The sequence below is a fragment of the Tachysurus vachellii genome, chromosome 17 (assembly GCF_030014155.1).
Source record: "Tachysurus vachellii isolate PV-2020 chromosome 17, HZAU_Pvac_v1, whole genome shotgun sequence".
NCBI lineage: Eukaryota > Metazoa > Chordata > Actinopteri > Siluriformes > Bagridae > Tachysurus > Tachysurus vachellii.
The window spans coordinates 18,741,242-18,767,655 of NC_083476.1; the positions used below are offsets into that span (position 1 = coordinate 18,741,242).

The window sequence follows — 26,414 nt, forward strand, 5'->3', positions numbered from 1 at the left end:
AAGAAATGTTTTTTTTGCTGAGTAAACCACTTTTAATTGATTAAATCCTTTGAACTCTTTTTGCAGTTATTTATCAACTAAATCCAGATTAAAAATAAAAATAACCAAATCTGAAATAATAACGTAAAATCCATACGCATTATCTGTTTTGGACTAAAAAAGATCAAAAATATGAACACTGAAAGCATACCACCAATTTTATTTCTTTTAACAGCCCAACCCCCAACACACACACACACACACACACACACACACACACACACACACACACACACACACACACACTTCAGAAAAATCCTACACTCAGCAGGCCAATTAGATGGAGGTTGTTGTAGGTCACAAGGTCTTGACCTCACGCTTCTCGCTCCTGCATTGCTTTGCCTGCTGGATGGTCCTGTCCTGCCATGAAGTGCAGCTCCAGCAGTTTTCCGAGCCGTGTAGTTCGTTAAAACCGCTGGCTGTTTACAAGGCAATTTAGATCAGCCTTCAAAGGCAGGAGCCTGCTTTTCACCCAGCGGTTAAAAGGGTGACTTTTCATCGCAGCTCTGCATTATTGTCCATCACAGAGGGGTTGGGAGAAATGGAGGCATGTGCAGTACTAACACAGAGTTACACAACACACAAATACTTCAATCACATTCCTAGCTTGTCAGAGAAGTTCAGGGATCTGATGATACACCAGGCACCGTCTTTAGTGGTCCAGGTTTTTGTTAAGTCTGCGTGTGTTTATTGATTTTTCTTTCTTGGCTTGATAGGACAGGAACCTGATATGGACTTACATTTACATTTATGGCATTTGGAGACACCTTTATCCAGAGGGACGTCCTTTTTATATTATCTCATTTTAAACTACTGTGCAATTGATGGCTAAGGGCCTTGCCCAGGGGCCCAGCATTGGCAGCTTGGTGCACCTGGGATTTAAACTTGCAACCTTCCGATCAGTAGTCCAACATTTTAACAAGTAAACTACTACTACTACTAATCACCATCAAGGTTTTATATATTTCTCGCCTTTAATAATGATATTAATAATAATATATAAATCAATTCTACACCAGGGGGGCACGGTGGCTTAGTGGTTAGCACGTTCGCCTGGGTTGGGGGTTCGATTCCCGCCTCCTCCTTGTGTGTGTGGAGTTTGCATGTTCTCCCCGTGCCTCGGTGGTTTCCTCCGGGTACTCCGGTTTCCTCCCCCAGTCCAAAGACATGCATGGTAGGTTGATTGGCATCTCTGGAAAATTGTCCGTAGTGTGTGATTGCGTGAGTGAATGAGAGTGTGTGTGTGTGCCCTGCGATGGGTTGGCACTCCGTCCAGGGTGTATCCTGTCTTGATGCCCTATGACGCCTGAGCACAGGCTCCCCGTGACCCGAGGTAGTTCGGATAAGCGGTAGAAGATGAATGAATGAATGAATTCTACACCATACACCTGTAACATTTAATTTAACATAGACCACTAGTCTCTCTCTCTCTCTCTCTCTCTCTCTCTCTCTCTCTCTCATTATCTATCTACCATCTCACCACAGCATCCATGTTTCTTGAACAAGATCGCTCACACACATACACACTGCGCCAACACAGAAGCCTTCACCAAACAATCCTCTCACCACACACACACACACACACATACACACACACACGAATATGTAGATAATACACACACTCTTCTGAGATGTTTCCTGCACACCACGGTTGGAAAGCGTAGTTATTCGAGTTACCGTAGGCTTTCTGTCAGTTCAAAGCAGTTTTAAGTTTATTGTCATGTGCATACGAAGTTCGACGTACAAGGAAATTCTTGCGCTACAATTTTACCGAGACTCCGTGCAGTAGAATAGAAATCCGTAAACACTCCGTGCAGATTTCCATGATTTTTATGCTACTACACCACCGGCTGATTGGAGAATTCCATAAACAAGGAAGACCGCATTGGCCAGTGAGTCTGTATTAACAACGATCCCTAGTCAGTCATCAGCAGACTCCGAAGTTCCCTAAATCACACTGGGTCAATATGTCAGTCCATAGAAATGTACTGTATATTCAACTGTCTGGTTTTTTTTTAAGCTTTTTTTTTCGAAGATAGATTTTATTTCATTTGTCTTCTTCTTTCATTCACGCGATTCTCCTGGCTCTGGAAGCTGGAATGGAGTTCTCTAGAGTTCTTCTGAGACCTGATGCTTTCTGCAGACGTTCTGCCTTTCTGTGGCGCAGCACGCAAATGATCGCACTCCTTAATGGCCTGGTGTCGGAGCACACAGCCTGAGGAGCGGCAGCGCTGGGAATTCTCGTCAGCTCTGTGTCCTCGGCTGCTTCACAGCCCCCAGTAACAGCGGCTCTATATTTGTCCAGGAAGAAGCAGGGCTACAGGAGAGCCCGAGCCCAATTAGGGAAGGTTTGTAAGGGAGAAAACTGGAGCAGTGGCCCTGAGCCGGAGCTACAACTACAGTGGACTCCTCTTTTCAGTGAAGGAACATAAGAGGCACGAGTGTCTGTTAGGGGCAGGGCATTGGCTTATGGGGCTGGATGGGACGTCCTCTTTCTTTTACTGTCTCTCCTGCTTTTTTTTTCTTTCTTCTCATCCTCGCTGACTCGTGTCCTCTTGCTTTCGTTACTCTGTCTCTTTAGGCTTGTTTAGAATTCCAGTGTTGAACCTCTCACTCGCTTGTTCCATGGCATATCATGCTGCTAACAGGCTTGTGTGTTGGTTTAAGGCAAAATTTAAATCTTAAATCTCTCTCTCTCTCTCTCTCTCTCTCTCTCTCTCTCTGTCTCACTCTCTCTCAGTCTGTCTCCCCCCTTTCTCTCCCTCTCCCTCCCTCTGTCGTTCATGCTCTCTCTCACTCTTTCTCCCTCCATGTCATTTTCTCTCACGCTCATTCTCTCTCACTCTTTTTCCCTCCCTCTGTCATTCTCTCTCACTCTCTCGCTTCTGCTCTTTCTCTCTTCCTCTGTCACTCTCTCTCTTCCTCTGTCACTCTCTCTCTCTCTCTCTCTCTCCCTTCTCTCTCCCTCTCCCTGTCGTTCTTGCTCTCTCTCGCTCTTTCTCCCTCCATGTCATTTTCTTTCACTCTCACTCTCTCTCACCCTTTGCCTCCCTCTGTCATTCTCTTTCTCTCTCTCGCTCTGCTCTTTCTCTCTTCCTCTGTCACTTTCTCTTTCTCTACCTGTCTCTCTCTCGCTCTTTCTCACTCTCTCTCACTCTGTCTCTCTCTCCCCCTTCTCTCTCCCTCCCTCTGTCACTCTCTCTCACTCTCTCGCTCTGCTCTTTCTCTCTTCCTCTGTCACGCTCTCTCACTCTCTCTCTCTTACTATCACTCTCTCTCTCCCTCCCTCCCTCTGTCGCTTTCTCTCACTCTCTGTCTCCTAATTCTTTCTTGCTCCTCCCCCCTTTCTTCCCTTCCCTGTTCTCCCTCCCTTTCTCTCCAATAGAAATGGTTGTTTTTTTACATTTACATTATCGTTTCCATAGAAACTCATTTACAGAGACTGTAACAGAAGCTTCACCTAAACTAAGGCTACATATTTTTTGCCTGTTTACGGAAGGAGTCTCCAGTACCAGCGTTTTGTAAAGACCAGTAGGTTTTTCTCCTCCATTTCACTTCCTGCTTTCTGTGTAGAGAGTGAGACTGGGCGTAAAGTTAAAAAAGCACTGCGCGTTGTTCATTAATGAAATAAAAATGATAATCATTGGCACATCTGCGTAGTGTAGGAGCTGTTAACGTTTTCAGGACGTGTTGTGAAATGTAACGAAGCCACTTTGAGGTGATGACACGTCACAGCCCTTCAGTGTGAAATGTACGCGCTTTAATTGTGGCTGTCATTCGGCTGCTATAGAGCGAGCGCTGGAGTATACATATTTACAGCCGGTGTTCAGAAGACATTATGCAATTGTAGTGAATTTCAGATAAGACTGAAATGTGGATCCTGCGTCGGCGCTTTAATTCCTCACCGGAATAATATGGAGGCATGTTGTGCAACCACGCTTTCTTGAGTGGAATCGCAATGGCTCTTATCTACATACGCTTCACGAGCAGCGCAGTGCTGTATGGAGCGGTCAGCGGGTACAAGCCACGCTCAGCATCCGGTCTAGATGAAGTTTTCTATAAACATACTTGCAAACTCACAAGAGGTGAAAAAGGTGACAAGGTTCGAAATAACCCATGTGTCTCTTTATTGCTTTTTGTTCGTCCTCTGCGGCTTGAAGTGAGGGACGAAATAGGTGATTAATTTATCTTGCTTCTGAATGCTGATTGGTCAAAAGACACGAGGATGTTTGAGACGTGAGGCGTCATCTGCTTACTAGTGCTTCACACTCCAGTCCAGTTGGTGGCGGTGAATGCACCAAAAGTTGGTTTGCCATCCGCCATAAAAAGTCATTAGAAGTAGAGACGCGAAGCATCAGCTTGATAGGCGGTTTCGGACGCAGCTGAAAGAAGCCCCCCACCCAACCCCACCCCACCCCCCAAACTAAGAACTCTTCGGATCTACACGATTCACACAAACGACATATTTTGATTAAAAACGGCGAATTTCGCCGAAAAGCGACTAGTTTGAAGGTATGATAAAGAATAGGAAAAATATCACAAAGGTTTTGGTTCAGAGCGTTATACAAAGCGCTGACACTGGAGACTCCTTCCCTAAAGTTTCCCTCCAGAAATCCCTTTCAATTATTATACTGCATCAGTAATGGGAGATCTCCAGACTCTACATGACAAATAGCATGAATTCACTCAACACTCTGAAAATTGAAGGAAATAAAATTTGCCTAGGTTTGGGCTTTGGTGGATGGATCGTTCTGCTAAGCATTGGACGCTTTACAGAACATACGAAACATAGTACAAAACGTTTATTATACAAAGATCAATATAATACAAAAGATCAAGATTAATATTTATTAATATCAATATTTATTAATAGTATTTATCCCCAATGAACAAGCCTGAGGTGACTGTGGTGAGGAATCGTTATGAAGCAGGATCCAACTGGAGATGGTACTGTACATCACTAGGTGCCTCGGGAACCTCACAGGTTTGGCTTCTTCTCACTGGAGGAAGAAAAGCAGAAAGAAGAGTTTCATGACCAAACTACTTTTTGGTCACATTACTTCCAGAACAACAGCAAAAGCAGCACTCTGGCTGTTGGTATTGGGTACTTACTTTTGCAGGACTGTAATGAGCTCATCCTGAACCAGCCTGCATGGCTAAACATCATCTTACACAGGATCTGCAACCCATTTGTACGTATTGTGTCCTTCATTGAAACCTGAAGCCATGTTTAGAATTACAAAATCAGTCCAATGACTCGCAAACAGATCTACGATTCCGATCCAGGAGCTCAAAATTAGTCTTGAGTTCAGTTTCGAGAAATTGGACCAGATATGAAAATACCCTAGGGTTAAGTTGAAGATCTGCTACACCCTGTGTCAAGTCCCAGTACGAGTCGCTATGACGGCAACGATAACCTATTCTAAAGAGCGAGCGTATTAATATAAACCTGCCGACGTCCGGAGCAATCAGACGTAAGTGTTATTCCACAGTGCAGCTACAGAAGCAGCTGTAACAAGACAAACACCAGCCTATTATTGACATGGTGTAACTAATGGAATTAAGCACAGAGTTGCGTAGAAAATCGAGTTCAGGGATATTGATCTGGATTTTTCTTTTCATGACTAATCATCAATCAGAATCCCTTCGAATATATTTATATAACAAAGAAGGATCGTCGTCAAGTAGATCGAACATCTCTTTTCATATTCTGAGAAATGTCTTATTCTACATCATGTCTAGTGTCATCGTAGGTCCTGAACACGATACATGAATATCTCCTTAACTTAGCAAACACATGGAACATCTCATTGACAAAATACCATACAATGCACTGTACATAAATTACTAAAGTAAATGTAGACCAGTGGTGACTCAAGCCGTTTAGGCTCTGAAAGAGGATCGGAGTCTCTGCCAAGCTGCCACTGTTGGGCCCTCGAGCAAGGCCCTTAACCCTCTCTGCTTCACGGGTGCTGTATCATGTCTGACCCTGTGCTCTGACCCCAACATCCAAAGTTGAGATATGCTAAGGAAGAATTTCACTGTGCTGTAATGTATATGTGGGGGACACGGTGGCTTAGTGGTTACCACGTTCACCTCACACCTCCAGGGTTGGGGGTTCGATTCCCGCCTCCGCCTTGTGTGTGTGGAGTTTGCATGTTCTCCCCGTGCCTCGGGGGTTTCCTCCGGGTACTCCGGTTTCCTCCCCCGGTCCAAAGACATGCATGGTAGGTTGATTGGCATCTCTGGAAAATTGTGTGAATGAGAGTGTGTGTGTGTGTGTGCCCTGCGATGGGTTGGCACTCCGTCCAGGGTGTATCCTGCCTTGATGCCCGATGACGCCTGAGCACAGGCTCCCCGTGACTCGAGGTAGTTCGGATAAGCGGTAGAAAATGAGTTAGTGAGTGAGTAAGTAATGTATATGTGACAAAACAAGGGCTTCTATTCTATTATTTGTTCTAAACCTTTTAACTCTCGTCTCTTTCTCATTGGTCGATTAGATTATGTACCTTCGCATCTACAATACACATGTATTACCACATTACCGCTCAGTGATAACCTTCAAATGATACCCTAAATGAATTATTACACTCCATATAACATTTCAAACATGCAGTTTGTGTTAAGCAAGAAGTTAACAGAAATGTTTCTTAAGCATAAGATTTATTTCTTTGTACCAGTCAAAAAAATAAATAAATAAATAAATGCACAGAGTATCATTTAAAATTAACTCAAACACAGTCTATTACGCATACCCTAAAAGAAACATACCTGGAACCCAATGCTAATTTACACACTACACTATTTATGGAATTAAACCGAGCTGGCATTCAAGTCTATAAGGAACCTCTAATGATCAGATACGTTACAGGTCTGAGACGAAGCTCGTGAAATGTGAGACCTTCAACTAAAACGGCCGCTTCGGACAAATCGTGCAACAAAAAAAACTGAACAAACAACTCAGCATAACACACTCATACTGTAGCTCTCCTTGGTGTTTAGCTAATAACACAATGTCCTCCTGTGATAGTCTGAAACGTTTGGATGCGAAACCATCAATACAATCCACTGTAAATGATCTTCTGGCTCACTCTGTTTTCAGTTCCTACATTACAGTGTCTGTGTTCTTATGCACACGTGAACACTGGGACAACAAAGAAAACATGCAGCACATTAGACATTAAAGTTAACACATTTCACGTTACTCTTAACACACAAGGTCGCTACGGACTTCAGCGAACGGCAGAAGAAGGAAAAAAAGGGACTTTCACCTCATTCATGGAGTCTTACATTCATTCATTAACGTTTCACCCTGTTCCTTACTGCTCGATATCAGTCACGTGAAAAGTTGGTCTCACACACGCTGATCAACTTTAACACATGAAAATTATTTAATTACGAATCTTTAAGGCACGAAGAATCTTTCGCCGCTAAGATAAGGAGTCTGTAATCGGTCAACATTCAGCGAGCCTTTTTAAAAGCATTCTTTCACAGATTTCTACTAATAAACGCTCGAGCGGCGTCGGTGTTTGTGTCGCGGTGCGCTATCTGTTAAATCCCTTCTTTACTTGTTAATTGCTTTGGCTCTACTTTCGCTCCCGCAGGAGTACGAGAAAGGTGTTTATTGTGAAAGCCAGACCTTTAACGGCGTTTTCAAGTTCTCGATGTTTCGCGCAGTTTTTGCTGCATGCTTTCGAAGGACCGTCGCATGTCTCCTCTTTCTTCTCATTCTTTCGGCTAATATCAGATGTACAGCTGAACCGTGTAAAGATACGGATTAGTAAATCCACCCGGACCGACCCAGAGCGTGTTGTATAAATCACAGTGTGGAGCAAAATGATAATACAGTATAGTAAAAAAGACTTATTCTGATTGATTTTTGGCACTGCTCTTGAGCTTTGGTGCCAATTCTATTTGCAAGGACTATTTGCTCACAATCACTAGAAAGCATGTGAAAAATTGCAAAGTCAACAGAGTAACAATGAATAAAATATAATTGAATAATCAATTAATTTACCTCCTGCCTGCCACGCTGCAATTAGAGTCTGTCGAACACCGCTGCTTTATTGACTGAAGGCTGACGGCTGGAGCTTTAGCGCTGCCCATCACTGTCAGCTCGGTAATTAATGCATTGGGGTGGGCAGCAGTCGAGCTCTTTGTGTAGTTCAAACGAAATTCATCATGGTTCGACTAGGGGACGTTTCAACGCAAGACCTTGATGCTCAAGTACAAGACCTTATCTCAACAACCAGCAACCTCTCTAGCAACTAGTAAATCTCTAGCAACCACGGTCGGGTTACGGTGGTGCAAAACTGGATGTCCCTTTCTAGATCTTTCTAGCTGACTGTCCCTCAGTGATGGAATGATCCTCCAACCTGAATCTGGACAGCAGAAGCTTTCTCTATTCTTAAAATACAGCAAAAGATCCACCAAGGTCGTCGACCGCTTCAACTTGAACTAACCCCAAACTTTTTCAAAAATGTACACTAGGTCTTCCAGCCCCACTACTTTAGCACTCGTATACTTGTAGCTTTACATGTGTTGCCCTTTGCTTGATAGCTCCATGGTCGTATTTCCTCTTTTTCGTAGCTTGTTTATGTATAAAAGCATAATATATAATATATTTCATTCGTCACTATTTTTGAAATATGTTTTTATATAAAACGGAGCCGTCTTGCCACAAAGATGACTCAAGAACAAGTAAGTTACTGGAACAGTTCCAATGTGATAAGAACATTTCTGAAAGCTAGACTGTATCATCAGAAGTATTAGCATGCTAGCGAGGATTAGCGAGAGTAGAGCTGTAGCTGTTTGCAAGGTTTTAGATAAAAATATTCATCTTTACTTCTCGGTTCACTGAGCGAGCTACAGATATCAGGCTGTATAACAAAACCTTAGTTTTCTAGTTCAGTATGTTTTTCAGTTTTGTTTACCAAATCGATGTTGTGGTTAAAAAAGAGGCTAATTTAACTTGCTGTATTGAACCAAACATTAGTCAGTCTTTGAGTGACACTTCTTGCTATTTGCGATGTATAAATACACTTTACACTTGAGGTAAAACGAGGACGTCTGGTTAGTCGTGTGTTAGTTGCATTATAATTTATTGTTCAGCTTCAGTAATGCAGCAGTCTGTGGGAAAACTCCTGACATGACGTACTAAATGAGATTGTGTGTGCGAAACAGAGAGAGAGAGAGCGAGAGAGAGAGAGACGGTGACAGACGGAGACAGAGAGACAGCTGGGACCTGACCAGTGTATTTCTGTGAGTTGGGGTTAACGACCACAGTTGGTCCAGCGTGTGAATTTGTCTCTGCTGTAACACGTTTATTGGCCCCTCAGTCCTCCATCCTCTTTCAAGTGTCTCCTTGCATCCATCTCTTTTATTCACACGTCCCTCCGGTTCTGTCCTTCCACAGCATTGACATATGATTTCAGCCTAGAGGCCGAGATCGCTCAAGCGTCCCCCTGTTACAACGACCGCTCTGAAAGACAAAGAGAACATCCGACGTCTGTGGCTCTTCAGCTCCCAGTACTGTAATCAGGCTCCTGCAGTCTTTGTTAATGACTCATGTAATCAGACGGATTTTATGGTTTATAAGACGAGCTGCACGGAGAAACCTCTCCACCTTCTTCCTGTGAGAGAATGCTTTGGGCTGCTTGGTTTAGCTGGTACATTTTCTTTCTGCTTTTCATTCACATTAGGTTTTTGAGAACGTGTGTAATTTCTCAGCGTTTTATCCCAAATTTGAGATGCAGCTTGCAGAAGTGTTTGAACTGGTGAAATTTGCAGCACAGGATTTTACTTTAAACTCCTGCCAGTGAAGACACTCATGTAATGACTTTCTATGAGATCTGAACTCATGTTCCAATGGAAAAGCGCGTCGGCTGAATGCGTGTCGCGATGACGCAAAATCTGCTGTAATTTTGAAATATTGCAAGTTTTTTCTTTTCGATTTTGCGTTAATTTTAATATCATCTTGTCATGCCTGATAAATTATATAATGCCCCTATGACTATAACCAATCTGTTGCTCTAAGAGGAAAAAAGAAGGTGGTGCCTTTGACATACAGTACGTACTGTAGAGACAGATGTAAAGCGCGTTGAGTGCACATCATTTGCTAGCATTATTCTTTGGGCAGGTTTTTTTCCTTAATTACCAGTTAATTCTATAATTACAAGCTCAGGAGCTGCAAATCTGAAATGTAAATAAATATGTTCCTAGCTACATCTAGGTGAAGAGATTTGTCTGTTTAGCAGCATGGACACTGGACTCAGAGAAAGATCTTTTGTTGCTCCACACTGATGTGAAGGGATGTGGTAGCCTAGTGGTTAAGGTGTTGGACTACCAATCGGAACGTTGTGAGTTCGATTCCTACATCCACCAAACTGCCGCTGCTGGGCCCCTGAGCAAGGCCCTTAACCCTCAATTGCTTGGTTGTATTAAAAATCTGGATATGGGTGTCTGCTAAATGCTGTAAATGTAAGTCAGGTTTGTAAAGGATCCAAAATTAAGCTTCGTGTATGGAATGCAAAAAGGGAACATTCTTTTGTGTCGATCTTAACCCTGCAGACACGACGTCTTCAGACAGGCATTTAAATCGTCTGGCTTGATAGCTAGCGTGATGGTTATCATCGACTCTATCAGAGAATCCCGATACCGTCCTCAATGAATTCAGATTTAAAAATGTTTGGCTCTGAGGCAGCAGAAATTAGTGCCTTTCCACAAGCTAGCTCTCCCGTCACATGGACAATGCAATGGGATGTTCACAAATAACAGGTAATTAAGGGTGTGGTAGCTCAGGGGCACTGAACTACTGATCCAGATGGTTGTAAGTTCAAACCACAGCTCCACCAATCTGCCCCTGCTGGTTTCTTGAGTAAGTCCCTGAAAAAAGTATGTTGCTCTGGATAAAGGTGTCTGCCAAATACCGTAAATGTAAATACCAGTTATAGTAGCTTATAGACTATTCAAGAATCTATAAATAATAATAAACGACCTGTAGCTTTTTATTCGCCAGAGTGCCTGATATTGTACTGTACAATTTCAGTCACAACAGGCTTGACAATGTAGCTTGAAGAGACTTTTCTACTATCTATCCCTTAAAAACTGATGAGTGGTAGATTTCTTCCCCTGAAGCACTGATGCATTTACACTTGAAAAAGTGTTTACACATAAAAATGCATTTCAGACCTTCTGAAGTGGTTGGAACGATCAGATTTCAAATACAGAGAGTCTGACTCCTAACCCTAAGGTTGTGGGTTCGAGTCCCGGGCCAGCCGCGACTGAGGTGCCCTTCACGGTGTGTGTGTTCACTGCTGTGTGTGTACGGATGGGTTAAATGCAGAGAACAAATTCTGACTATGGGTCACCATACTTAGCCGTATGTCACGTCACGCCACGTCACGTCACGTCATGTCTATGTAAATGTTTCAAAGAGTAAAGAACCACAGGAACATTGTAGTGTTTATTTGCTTACCTACATTTACAGCATTTGGCAGAAAACTATTTAAAGAGAGTCTTACATTTATCTCATTTACACAACGGAGCAGTTGAAGCCCTCACCCTCGTGGCAGCTCAGTGGTCCAGGGATTCAAACTCACAACCTCCTGATCAGTAGTTTATCTAATTAGCAACATCTGTCAAATTGTCTGGAGAACTATTTCAGTCTTTCTGGACTACAATACTGTGTACGCATAATCTAGAGAAAGTAGACTTGAGAATTCAAGTGTGCACATCTTGACGCATTCACACACTAAGGCAACAGGGTGGGGAATGGAAGGATTTTCTTTCTGCCCAGTTGAGTGCTCTTATCCACTCCTCTTCATACACACTTAGCTCAGACTCACTCAATACGCGCTCAGCCCAACTGACTTCCTCTGTCAGCCCTCAGTGGTCTTACGAGTGAGTGTCTGTGTTCATAGAGCTAGTTGTTTTACTGTGTATAATGTGGATTGGGCATATTATTAAAAGGAAACAAACATTTTGAGACAGAAATTGTCTAAAATAATTTGCTGTGTTGGGGACCATGAGCAACCAGAATAGAGGACAATGGGCCTTGGCATCAGTGGAACAAGTCTCTGGAACTGTACTGGAGTGAAGGACACTAATGATGATGATGTGGAGGAGGAGGAGGAGGAGGAGGAGGAGGGAGGCCTTTGTATAACATGTCACTCCATCATCTCCTGACAGTATATTGTGGTGGTAAGTATGAAGGCCGTATCGTAGCATTTACACCATTTTCATACTCATTAGCTCGTTCAGTGAGACCTTGTGACCAGTGGATGGGGCGGAGTCATCCTGGAAGAGACCACTCCCATCAGGATGGAAATGTTTGAAGGATAGAAACCTTACAAATAAAGGTTCTTAAATGGTTCTTTGTCACAGTATATGGTTCTGTGAAGAACCTGTAACATCCACGGAACATGGTCCATAGTTTCTATTTGAACAAAATGTTCTTCGTAGTGCAAAGTGGTTCATTCATTCATTCATCTTCTACCGCTTATCCGAACTACCTCGGGTCACGGGGAGCCTGTACCTATCTCAGGCGTCATCGGGCATCAAGGCAGGATACACCCTGGACGGAGTGCCAACCCATCGCAGGGCACACACACACTCATTCACACACTAGGGACAATTTTCCAGAGATGCCAACCAACCTACCATGCATGTCTTTGGACCGGGGGAGGAAACCGGAGTACCCGGAGGAAACCCCTGAGGCACGGGGAGAACATGCAAACTCCACACACACAAGGTGGAGGCGGGAATCAAACCCCGACCCTGGAGGTGTGAGGCGAACGTGCTAACCACTAAGCCACCGTGCCCCCTAAAGTGGTTCTTTAGACTACAAAAATATTCTTAATAGCACGTCAAAAATGGATTCTTTGAAGAACCGTTTACTGAAAGTTTCTTCGGGGAACCAGAAATGGTTCTTCTATGGCATCACTAAGAAAACCAATTTTATTTTCTTCCTTGTACCCTGTAATAGGATAAAGCATATATAGACTATAAAGCATTTAAAGCATATAAAGCATTTATAATAAGTGGATATAGTAGACACTATGAGCGTAAGGTTCATTTGTCACTAAAATGTAGTATCATAGCTCACACAGTGCAGAACACAGGTTTTGTAACAGCATGATTGAAAAAGTAGTAGTTTCACTTCAGCCTCACTTCAGCCAGTGTGACATGTGTAAGCAGTTGTAGCCGGGCTTTCCGAGCTGTCATAGCACTGAAAGTTACAGTAGCAGCGATAATGGCAAACTAACCCTGTTGTTACTCCTGCACCTCACAGCAGCGTTTAATAATATCGAGCACAACATCCTTCTACACTGTGTGAGTCGTACTGGATGTTCTCACACTGCACCGCTAGAGTTCATGGTGTACACTACAAATACAAACACACACACACACAAAAGCCATTTTTTGAAGCCAGTAACAAAGGGGTTCCTCAGGGATCCATTCTTGGACAATTTGTTTTGTTTATTTTTATTTTTATTTTCCAGCATATACAGGCTTCCCCTGGGTATCACCATCAAAAAACACATTTCACCTCAACGCTGATGAAATGAAAATTCCTTAAACAATACCATTTACTAAGTAACCACACTCTAGAATGTTATGTGATAGAGGTGTAATTTAGTGCCACTATCTGGTTCCATATTCGGATTTAATACAAGTGTGTGTATTAAATATCTAAACCAGATTTTTTTTTTACTTTCTTTATCTACCATATGTTGATGTTAATGGATATTGCCTGATACATGATAAAAAACAAAAACCTTACTCACGACACTGCCACTTCCCAGATGAACACCTCTAACCCCGACTAAACAACTCGTGAGTCCCTGTAAATAATTAATCGCCCTCCTCCTATTTGTATCTGTTTTTATTTACAACACGGTATCTATTCAAGCAGAGTAACGTATTCGTCTTTGGTTCCTAAAATGTAATAAATCATGCAAATCTGATGCTTTGTGATTTCTTGGTGCTCATTCTTGGAATGGAAAAAAAAAAGAAAAACAAAATCTATTATGGCTGATTGCAGATTCTCAAAATTAGCGAGATCTCTAAAATGATCATTTAAAGAACTGTGGTAAAGACATCCACTGTTCTTTGGTCTTCTCACATCATCATCAGCTTCATTTACATTTATTTCATTTGGCTGACTCTTTTATTCGTGGTTACTTACAACAGATCAGACGAGGATTAAGGGCAATGCATAGATTTGAACTCATAACCTTTTAATCATATCTTCCATTTCCATGTCCTGATCCTTGCTAATACATTACCCCACATACAGTAGAAAAAACAAGCTTGTTGAGTTTAATTCATTCGAATGCGTACATCGGTTCCAAGTGATTGAATCCAGTGACATTAACGCAATTCGTTTTCGGACGACCATAATGATCTGAGCGTGTATTTTCAAACCCCTGAATAAAATGAATCACCGAGCTCATATCTGAGCTGAGAATCAAACCCACGATGCTGCTATTCTCCCATGTGTGTTTTAATCACCTGGAGGTAACACAACATTTATACTGTATTTCAGATCAGAGAGATTTCACATTGTAACTCATTCCACATCATTCAATCTAGTCATCAAGCAAAGGTGTATAGTATAAGTAATTGTGTTTTGCTAACGATACAGCACTTCTTTTTTTTTACTGACTACGTATTCCTTTTTTTTTGTAGTAAAGTGTTGCACCAGTTACAGCTGCCTGCTCATCACAGGCAACACAACAGATTTTTGTACCACATATAAATGTATTCATCACCAAGCACCAGACACTCTTGTTTCCTTACAGGCCTCATGTTGCATCTGCTTGCTGAACTTTACTACTGTACGTACACATCTATGGCAGTCGGAGATCTCTCACACATCTACACCCGAAAGCATGGATACATTTAAGGCCCAGCTTAAAGCCCATCATTTTTGGTTGACCATTAAAACATTGAGGTCCAGGACTGATTGATTGGTTGGCTATGTAAAGCTTAGCTTTGGTCTCAGCCATTGGACGAGGTGACGGAGTTAGCAGGTGGCTGAGACAGAGTAATGCTGGAGCTCTTTGGCACGCAGGGGTGTAGCTAGGGGTTTGGGGATGAGGCAGCAGTTGGAGACTCAGCAGGGGCTTGAGCCAAGGCCAGGTAGGGTCAGCCTGGACTTCCTGTTTTGAGCAGCATTGATGGAAACAGATCTGAGGCTAGTTAAACACCAAAGTGGTGCCTGAGCCAGGCCAAGCACTCACCAAAGCTGCTTGGTCAACTTGCCTCCATTTTTATCGCTCTCCCATCTGCCCTGCAGGCACATACTCACATAAACAAGAACATCAACATGCATGTTGGTGCAACAGACCTCGCAATGAAAATTTTCAGCGCCACCTGTCACCCTTTTTGCTATAACACAAATCTGGCCCACATACACGCTGTACTGGCGTTGTCTCAAAGACAAAAGACTTTATGGCCACTATGATCCTGTGGCCTTGTGTTGTCTTTGTGTGCATCCTCATGGACTCACAACTCTCCAGGTTGAGGTTTGGACACAGAGGATCCATGAGGTCCAGGATAAGCATGAGAGGCTGAGAGCCATTGAGCATGCTGGGCTTGGGGCAACACTGGACTGTTGATGCAAAATCAATGCAGACACTTGGCCACTGGATCACAAATGTGTATTATGGGCAACTTGTAAATCCTGGCTCACAGTGTACCGGGAGAGGGGAGTGAGTTTGGATGGGAAGATTTAAAAACATTTTATTTCAGCAGGGAATGTAGTTCTGGAGCAGTGCCACTCACACAAAGTCCACACACGGTGTAGTCATCTCCTGCACAATACAACATCATGACTGCTCTTATTATTTACTATTTAGCTCTGTCTTACAGACATCATACATTTAAAATAAGAAGATAGGAGTGTTAGGTCTTAGAAATTTATTATTATTATTATTATTATTATTATTATTATTATTATTATTATTATTATTATTATTATTATTATTATGATTCCCAGATCTCATAGTTGCAGCATCACATTCGAAATAATGGGAAAAAATATGAGGAAACAAAATAAATGCTTTAAAACTTACATAATAAAGTAATAATAGCAAACATTATTTGGACTCTCAGGAAACTTTTAAAAATGGTGTTTAAAAGTATTCAGTGGATGCAAGCTATGGAATTTAGTGTTAGCATGCATATAAGCCGAGCATAACAGCAAGCTAAACATATAATAGCCAAATAGGCCAAATAAGCCAAATAGTTTAGTATCAAGGAAATGGTAGACAAATAAGGCAATTATCTAAATAACTAGCCAGCTAGCTGTGTAAGCGGTTAAGACCAAAGACGTCAAACCCGAATGTGTCTGTTTATCCTTTTCTGTGATCAGTGGAACAGATTAACTTGACTGTGATAATGAATGTACAATTCAACTGAAGCCTGTTTTTAAACATAAGGATTTATTAGTACGATGTAGGGCCTCCTTTTGCAGCGAATACAGCATCATGTCGTTTTGGGAATGACAGACACTGTAAAGTGCTGTAAAGTAACCAAAGGGATTTTGAGCCAATCATCTTGCAGAACAGTGGCCAGGTTAAGTCTGGGCTTAACGCTGAGCATGCAGCTTTGAAGGTGGTAAGCTTTTCTGGGGCTTCTCTTGGATGTGGCGTAAGGTGGACACATCAGAGAACAATACATGTTGCATATTGTCCACAGAGCAAGCTTTCATCTTCTGGCTTCATCTTGCATTGTCAGTTACTTCTGTTGGATGTTGGTCATTCTTCATGGTGGTGAAGGGCACCAGGGTCTCAGAGTAAATGGTAGCTCAGGGGTTGAATTGTTGGACTACTGATTGGACGGCTGTGAGTTCAAATCCCAGGGCCATCCCAGGACCACCAAACTGCCACTGCTAGGCCCTTAACCCTCAACTGCTCACGATAAGAGTGTCTGCCAAATGCTGTAAATGTAAATTTTCTGGCTCTTGATTGCAGTATTTTATTTCCAGCATTGCTAATTCAACATTCACACTCTGTGCTTTCTTATGGAATATGAAACCGGTAAAGATTGGCTACCAGACCGCAGATCTGGCAGCGGACCCTACAGTGAATTTTGTTTACAAGTGAAAGGACTAGAGACGACAGTCATGTCGGGTTTTCAGTTGTGTAACACAGTGAATGAAGTGCTGGCAATGGAAGCGATTTTGGTTCGATAATACCTGGTTTACTGTTCAATTCTCCCCAAGGATGCAATTTACTTCCCTAAACAGACCATTTAACAGATCTCTTTAATGCATAGTTTCCCAGTAGAACATTGCCATCGAGTCTTCTAACAGTCATTAGCTCTTAATAGCCATGTGTTCCTTTTGCATGTACTCGAGCATGTTATCTAGGCATTTGTTGGGAAGATTTCTACATGGATTTAGCATCACCTGAGTTTCCTCTTTTTTGCAGGCACTTCCTGTTCAAGACTCCATCTGGAAGCACTCCTCTGTTCAGCAGTTCTTCTCCAGGTTACCCCCTTACCGGGGGTTCTGTCTACTCGCCGCCACCGCGTCTCTTGCCGAGGAACACCTTTTCCAGGAGCTCCTTCAAACTCAAAAAGCCCTCCAAGTACTGCAGCTGGAAATGTGCTGCCATGTCCGCCATCGTCGCCGCCGTCCTGCTCGCCGTGCTGCTCTCCTACTTCATTGGTAAGCTTGTTATATCTTTAGTTTGTCTTTGCTGCAGGATTTACATAAGGAACAACATAAGGAAGTGTAAAGGTTAAAGTCAAGCCATGTTTGTGAAAAGCTGCTTTACCATATCAGAGACTAGTTAAAAGTATTTATTCCACCTAGTGGTCAAAAATGTGAAACGCAAAAAAAACAGTAATAGAAGCCACATTCTGGTACGAAATATGTTGCCCTATTATGATGCTCAATCAGGAAGAAACTGGTTGCCAGATTGACATTTCTCACACCTATTCAGACACAAAGTCTAAGAAAATCCGAGGTAACCTGTCAATCCTGATTAACAGTATTAGTCTCATAATGCTCACAACGTGCTACTAGACTGTACGCTGGAAGATGTACGTTGTCAACCTGTGACAGTCATACGAAGCCCTAGTGGTTGTGTTTTTAAATATACCTCTGATTTGCCCTGCTGTCCTTATATTTTATTTCATTAGTTTTTTTTTTGTATAGCACTTTTAACAGTGGACAAAGCAGCTTAATTAGAATAAAAATGACAAACATGCATTTAACTTAATTACGTCGAAACCTTAAGAGGAACCAGACTCTAAACGGAGCCCATCCTCTCAGCTACATGTGGTACGGTTGATCATTTTTGCTATTTTCAAACTACTATTTATTTCCTATGTGAATTACATGACACATTCTGCCCGAGGGCGAGTCCTCCTAAACACTAGTATAAACTTGTGGATTTAGGAGGACCGGTAAGAGGCACATGATGATATATGTTTTGTTCATTTGTTCAAGACATTATAATTTATTAATAGTTAGTGTCTAAAGGCTTTAATTATACACACTTCTGAAAAGTAATAATAATAATAATAATAATAATAACAATAACAATAAAGCACATTCTTCTTCACTGTTTACCTTCTCAATGGATTATTTATAAACCTCTCTGTTTTTATTAGTTGCTATTTTTAAGCTCAGAACCTTAGCTTGATATTTGCAAACACATGGCTAAGTTTAGAGCAAACTTATCTGTAGGATTTGTTGTATATGTGTGTTATATTACCTGACAGTACATATGGAATTTACTCCATCTGGTTCTTATGATCCATCTCTATTCCTGAGCCATTTTGCAGTTACGCGGTTTGTTTGCTCACCTTTGCTCTCTAACACAGTCTGTAGAAGAGAAAGTGCTAATTGTGTTGCTGCGGTATTCCCCTGTGGAAGCTTAACCGAAGAAACCGAAGGCATTTTGATTTGAGAGCGGCGAAAAGATCCGGCACGAGGGCGTACAGCTTTGCCGTGATGATCTTTTGCTGAGCATAAACAGCGGAGCGAGACTCCTCACTCTACATCTGTTGTAATGTATTTCGTTATAGCACGTATGTAATAATAACGAGTATGTAATGATAAAGTACGTAATAACGCACGAGTAGGTACGAGTAAAAGCTTTTTCGTGAACCTGTTAGATGTAATGTAAATTAAATCCAGTGAAACATATACTCTCTATATGGCCAAAGGTGTGTGGACTCCTGATCATTCTTCACCAATTAGAAGTAGGAAGCATATAGAATGTTTTTGTATGCTGTACTGTATAGTGTTACAGTTTCCCTTCAGTGGAGCTAAGAGGTTCAAACCTGTTCCAGCACGACAATGCCCTTGTGTACAATTCATGCTCCATGGTGTGTTACGGTTGGATAGGAAGAACTCGAGTGTCCTGCAAAAGAGCCATGACTCTGATCAACTGAAACCTGACCTCGTCGCCATCATCAACATCGGAGCCTGATCTCATCAATGCTCTTATTGTTGACTGAACGTATCTACAAAATACACATATACAGCCACGAGTTCCAGCACAAGATCTGGTGGAAAACTTTCCAGAAGTGAAGAGATGATTATATCAGCAAAAAAAGGGGGACTGAATCTAGTATGGGATGTTCAAGAAGCTGGGGTAGGCTGGTCAGGTGGGGTGGGGTTGGTGGGGTAGGCTGGTCAGTAGTGTTAATTTCGTCAGACGAGATGAGACGAAATATGTTCGTCAACAACCTTTTTTTTTCATGACTAAGACGAGATGATGACAAGACTGCACCACTGTCCAAAAACGCTGACTAAGACTAAATTAACATGCATTATTGTTGACGAAAAAAGACGAGACGAAAATGTTTTGTATAAAATAAAAACTAAGATAAAATCTCTCTTCATTTTCATCTACAATTGTCTCTGCTTTTTCATCAGCTGTTACGCCTTTAAAATATTCACAACAAGTTCGCGGCTTCGCGCTGTTGCTCAAGTTTCAGGTCCGTGAAGCGGATCCCGCTTATTATATTGTTACCTACCAAATAAATCAATAATTTGACTCAAAACGATGATTTAAAAAGAAGTTTATTGATTTAAAAACAATTGTATTGTTTCCGCTAAAGAAAATAGTGCGCTCTGTCTCTACGGTTAGAATCCTGTGTGTCCATGGCAACGCTCTGTTTTTTATGGCAACGTTTTGTTATAGTTCGCAGCGGTCTGTTATCAAGAAATAAAATAGTGTGTGCGTAGAAAGAATTCGTCCACACGCCGCTCAAAAATAAATAAATAAATAAATAAAAACTCCTGAGCACAAGTCCACCCCTGGTCTAGGCGGCTTTTTGTGTTAAATTATATTTCCTGTCTCTGCGCAGCCTCTTTTATTGTACATGACAGCTTATGTCCCGATGACCGGTCTTTGCATTACGATTAAAAGCAGTATCAATAAAGTACAAAATGTCATGTGCGGTCAAGTTCGAGTGTATGCACTGTTTAAACGAGTGTTCTCAACTTCTCACTGATACTTTTGTGATTCGCGGAGTTTTGACAAGTTTTATAGCCTTGATATTGTTTCTTATTCAAAAGTGGTGACAGAAAAAACTCAGCACCCCCAACCTGAAACCTCTTCCCACTCCTCTGTCACAATCACATCATAATCAAAATTAATAATTAGGCTTAAAAACAAATGTATATGTAAGGAATCAAGTTTAACAATTACATGTAATATTGCTCCAAATATCATCAATAATGGTGTGTGCAATATATATATATATCTTAGATCTTAGGCTTTTCATTAAGTTATTTATTTCCACTATAACACTTGTGTTCCTGATATTATTGCATTTAATGAGGCCTCGTTGTATTTATTCTTACAATAGATTCCAGATGTGGTCAAGCTACAATTTTTTGACTAAAACTAGACTAAAATTAAAAGACTTTTAGTCGACTAAAACTTGACTAAGATACCTTGAGTTTTCTTTTGACTAAAACTAGACTAAAATGACGAGACTTTTAGTCGACTAAAACTAAGACTAACAAAAAAGACTAAGACTAAATTAAAAATAGGTGACGAAATTAACACTACTGGTCAGGTGGGGTGGGGTTGGTGAGGTAGGCTGGTCAGGTGTCCGTATACGTCTGGCTATATCAGAGATTAAAGAAATGCTTATAGATTGTCTGTACAACACCTTAAACTACACCTTTAAAAGAAATCTGCCTCAGGTTAGTTTTTGTCTGGTTAAAGTTGCCCTAGTCCGGTGCTGTATAAAGACTTAGGAGCTAAAGAGTTGTTATAATGTAATTACATAGTGTGTATTGCGTGTGATAACTGCTAGAGTAGCACTCCTACAATAAAAACACTAGATTATCATTAGGCTAAGAACATTATATCACTTTGCTGTTTAAGTCACAGCACCAGCTAAAGGATGAAAACATTTAATGTTCTGGGGGGGAAAAAGGTTGTTATATAAAACATAGAATTTAATCCTCAGTATATTCAGCATGAACTCCTTGCATACATGCTTCCTGTATGTTTTGAGCCTTTTGAAGCTTTCGGTTCAGTATCTGAGTTTTATTGCTGGTGTGTTGACTTTATTTGAGCTATTTCTGATTCCCTGGATATTAATTATGGACCGTGTTTAACCCTTAATACCTACGTATCGATCCTTCCGAAAGCTCGGCTCAAATAAACAGCAAGATTGGAAAAATAGATTGGGCCAGATGATGTTTTTTACATCTTTAACTCTCCAGTTTCAGGCAGATTCCTGTTCTTGGCTGAAAGTAGTGCTAGTTTAGCTCTCGTGCTAGTTGAGATGCTTTTCTGCTCACCATGGTTGTAAAGAGTGGTTAATTAAGGCTTTTACAGCCATGAAGCTGACAATGACTGGAGGGTATTTTTTGTGTAGGATATATAGCAGGAGGTGGCTTAGTGGTTAGCACGTTCGCCTCACACCTCCAGGGTTGGGGGTTCGATTCCCGCCTCCGCCTTGTGTGTGTGGAGTTTGCATGTTCTCCCTGTGCCTCGGGGGTTTCCTCCCCCGGTCCAAAGACATGCATGGTAGGTTGATTGGCATCTCTGGAAAATTGTCCGTAGTGTGTGATTGCGTGAGTGAATGAGAGTGTGTGTGTGTGTGCCCTGCGATGGGTTGGCACTCTGTCCAGGGTGTATCCTGAGTTGATGCCCGATGACGCCTGAGATAGGCACAGGCTCCCCGTGACCCGAGGTAGTTCGGATAAGCGGTAGAAAATTAATGAATGAATATATAGCACGAGTTAACAAAGAATGATAAAGTAACTATACAAATAGACCGACGTTAAAGTATTCATACAAGTAAACTACTTAAATGACTTGGTCGTAGTTGGGGAAAAAAAATAAGGAAAAAGGGAAAAAGTAGTAGCGTATTAATCGCTACACAGGATCAGTTATGAGTCTGCTGAAGCCAAAACTGTTCAACTGAGACGAAACTGTTATACACTTAATGTATGAATTAATTAGCTAGTTTATGTTATGTTAGCTGCTAGCATTATTTGATACCTTTACATCATTTGGCAGATGCCTTATCCAGAGCGACTTACATTATCTCATTTTTATACAGCTGAGCAATTAAGGGTTAAGGGCCTTGTTCAGGGGCCCAACAGTGGCATCTTGGTGGACCTGGGATTGAACTCACAACCTTCTGATTGTTAGCCCAACACCTTAACCACTAGGCTACCACATGCCCCATATGATACAACTAGCATATGATACAACTAGCTTTTTAATCAGTAGACTGGAATGGAAATCTACTTATGGGACATTTTCAATCAGTATAAAGAAATGAATGCTTTTTTAGCTGTGAGTCTGATCTAAGGACGAGTTTTTAAACCTGAGTTTTTCCCTCTGTTGAGAACCTTACACAGAATATTAGAGGTTGAAGATCAATTTTAGCTGCTTACGAACACTTGGAGCGTCTCAGAGAGCAGAAATGGGTTCGATATCATTTACATTGAAGATACATTTTTTTTTTTGGTTTTATTTATCTCCTGTCGTAGGATAAATAAAAACAGATAAAAATTAGCCCTGAGTGTTAACTTTCATATAAGCTTCATATTAACCATCACTGTGGAGCGACATGATAAAGACATTCAATACTGAACACGGACCCAATATTTCCACCATTGGGAATACGTAGGGAAGATAGAAAGTAGGCTAATTGTAGAACGTATGTATGTAGTGCACTGAACATTGTTTCGGAATGAGCCAGAGAAACAAAAATCAGCAGTTAAATATGAGGAAGTAAAAGGACATTTTTTTGTCATTTCTATTCTACTCGACTAATGGTCCTCCTCATTAAACCTCCAGCCGCGAGTACAGTTTGTTAGTTAGCGGTGATGCGCGAGTGTTGCCATGGTTGTACATACACGCCATGCTTCGGCCATTAAGAACGCACTTATGTGACTCACTCAAAAGACTGACATTTACTGCTGAGAGTCAAAGGCTTCAAAGGGTCTTTGATAGAGCGCTGATGTGTCTCATTGTTGTGCTCCAGGCACAGCCGTGCGCCGAGAGGAGCACCGAGTTCATCTGCTGGTTTCTATAGTGCGCCCAAAAGGCTTCCTTTGTGCAGTTTTTTTCACGTTCTATGAAATTTTTCATTACAAATTAGATAATCATCGTAACGACTCGCACACAGAAACATCGAAATAACACGAATTCCAAGATTTCTTAGTAGGCTTTGAATGACCGGATGATGTCAGTACGGACCGGTTTTATCTGAAGCACGAGACCAATCTCATGACCTTTCTCACAACATTGATAAATAGCTTCAATTCAAGTAGTGACCTAGAAATCTTAGATAATAAATGAATATTTCTTATAGGATATTGATGTCTGTCTCTGTGTGTTAGTTTTAGCAATGATATTAAGTAAATCTCTCTGAGGCTGTGAAGCGCGTGTGCCGCTCCTTATAATGAGACGACGTGAGTCATAAATAAATCCGACAGAAGGGATGAAGAAACGCTCTTTTATTTTGTGAGCGTGTTTTGTTTGTGGTTTTAGGAACGGCACAGAGACACAGAAAGGGAGGATATGTCGAGTTAAATGTATGGGTAGCTAATTAAAAGTGGAACAATGGCTCGTTTCCAACAGTGAAATGGACGGTAAATGTCACCGAGCACCGAGCCAACCAGAAAAGAGCGTCACACAGTTACAGGAGCGGAAACGACAAACCTTCTCCCGGTTCTGCTCGAGCGCTCCTCCTGTTTACGAGTTTACCGTCTCTGAGTTTGTTCTTGTTTCGTCCTTAGATGTATTTAGCTTTGGTATTTAGCCTGGTGTTTAAAAAAAGAGGTTGTGTGCCTGTGCCTGTGTTACTGCCCTGCAGTTAAATACACACTCATGATGTAAACTTGTGCACTTGTGCGAAGTGAGGATTAGCAGGGAACGTTTCCATAACAACAGGAAGCGCGAGAGTCCGGGTTCGGCTTTCTGGTCTTTACGATCTTCAGCTTTTTAATCACGCTGCTCGTGACGTTAACGAGTTTTCAATTATTTCCATCTCAGGAAAATGTCATTCCAGTTTGATTATTAAATAGACCATGAAAAGAAGAGTTTGTGAGTGGAGAAGGGAAAAAAAAGGTTGCTTAGCATTTCATATCTCTCTGTGATTCAGAAAAGGAATATTTATATTTATATTATTTAGTGTCTAGTTTCACCTAAATGAGGATGAGGTTCAGTTCTGATTCTGGTTTTTCTCAAGGTTTCTTCCTCATATCATCTCAGGGAGTTTTTCCTCATCACCGTCACATCAGGCCTGATCACGTTTTGCATTTTTGTTCTGTTTCTATACTCCGGTAAAGCTGCTTCGAGACAAATAATCTGAATTGAAATTGAATCTTCTTGTTAAAATAAGAATATAATAATAATCACGTATTATCTATCGGTCTAATCACCAGATACAGTATATGTCTTATGTATTATCTGTTTATGGGTGAAGAATTAAAGGCCGTTATTAGATGATTTCTTTCATGTAAAATGTCTTGAACCTTCACTGAAATTCTGTCCAATATTCAACACTGAAAGTGTGGGTTCGATTCCCAGCACGGGTGGTTGTGAGCTCGAGGCTCAAATCCTGTTGGACGTGTGGTAAAATGTACTTGTGTTAACGTCGCTCAGTTCATCAGGTGGAAATGATGTGCACAGTAAATTCCTCACCCTTTTTTTTAGCAAAGGCTGAACTTTCTTGAGGTCTTTTAATACATCCGCTTCAGTGTGTGTGTGTGTGTGTCTGTGTGTGTGTGTGTGTGTGTGTGACACCCATCGCATTAAAGCTTAAAGCCATTTTAAATAGACTAAAGCCTGTAGCATGAGTTGTGCTTGTGTGTGTGTGTGTGTGTATGTGTGTGTGTGTGTGTGTGTGTGTGTGTGTGTGTAATATATGCGTGCATGTTGTTGTGTGTGTATATATGTGTGTGTGTGTGTATGTGTGTGTATGTGTGTGTGACACCCTTTGCATTAAAGCTTAAAGCCATTTTAAATAGACTAAAGCCTGTAGCATGAGTTGTGCTTGTGTGTGTGTGTCTGTGTGTGTCTGTGTGTGTCTGTGTGTGTGTGTGTAATATATGCGTGTATGTTGTTTTGCGTGTATATATGCGTGTATGTATGTGTGTGTGTGTGTGTGTGTGTGTGTGTAAAATATGCGTGCATGTTGTTGTGTGTGCATATATATATATGTGTGTGTGTGTCTGTGTGTGTGTGTGTGTGTGTAATATATGCGTGTATGTTGTTTTGCGTGTATATATGCGTGTGTGTGTGTGTGTGTGTGTGTGTGTGTGTGTGTGTGTGTGTGTGTAAAATATGCGTGCATGTTGTTGCGTGCATATATGTGTGTGTGTGTGTGTGTGTGTGTGTATGTGTGTGTGTGTGTGTGTGTGTAAAATATGCGTGCATGTTGTTTGCGTGCATATATGTGTGTGTGTGTGTGTGTGTGTGTGTGTGTGTGTGTGTGTGTGTGTGTGTGTGTGTAATATATGTATGCGTTTGTGTTTGTGTGCCCATGCGGCAGTGTGTGAAACACAGTGTGGGAGCTACAGCATACCTGTGGGAGTGTGTAAAGACAGCGAGGCTCAGAGGAAGAAAGACGACAGCTCATCCGCCCACAGGGTAGTTCAAAATTAATGGCGCCCCGTCGTCCTGGGGACTATCAAAAAAGTGCCGTGGACTATGCAGCGGTTTAGCTCGGGGCGATCGCCAGACAATAGAAGAAAATACAATATTTGTACTCCCTGTGGACTGGCTTTCAAAACTGTAGTGTCATATACAGAGAATATTTACATAAGCATGTCCAGCTAGTACTGTTTATATATATATATATATATATATATAAACAGTACATACATACATATATATATATAAATTTTCTGCCTACTTGAATTTTCT

General features: G+C 41.5%; 1 protein-coding gene across 3 annotated transcripts in view; it reads left to right on the top strand.

Moving 5' to 3' along the window:
• tenm2b (teneurin transmembrane protein 2b) overlaps window positions 1-26,414 on the top strand; it is a 308,065-nt gene that overhangs the window by 216,634 nt on the left and 65,017 nt on the right. For all 3 annotated transcript variants that reach the window (XM_060890770.1, XM_060890768.1, XM_060890769.1), the window contains one exon: window positions 17,478-17,716. In XM_060890770.1, the coding sequence (XP_060746753.1) occupies window positions 17,478-17,716 (239 nt within the window). The remainder of the gene's footprint in view (window positions 1-17,477; window positions 17,717-26,414) is intronic.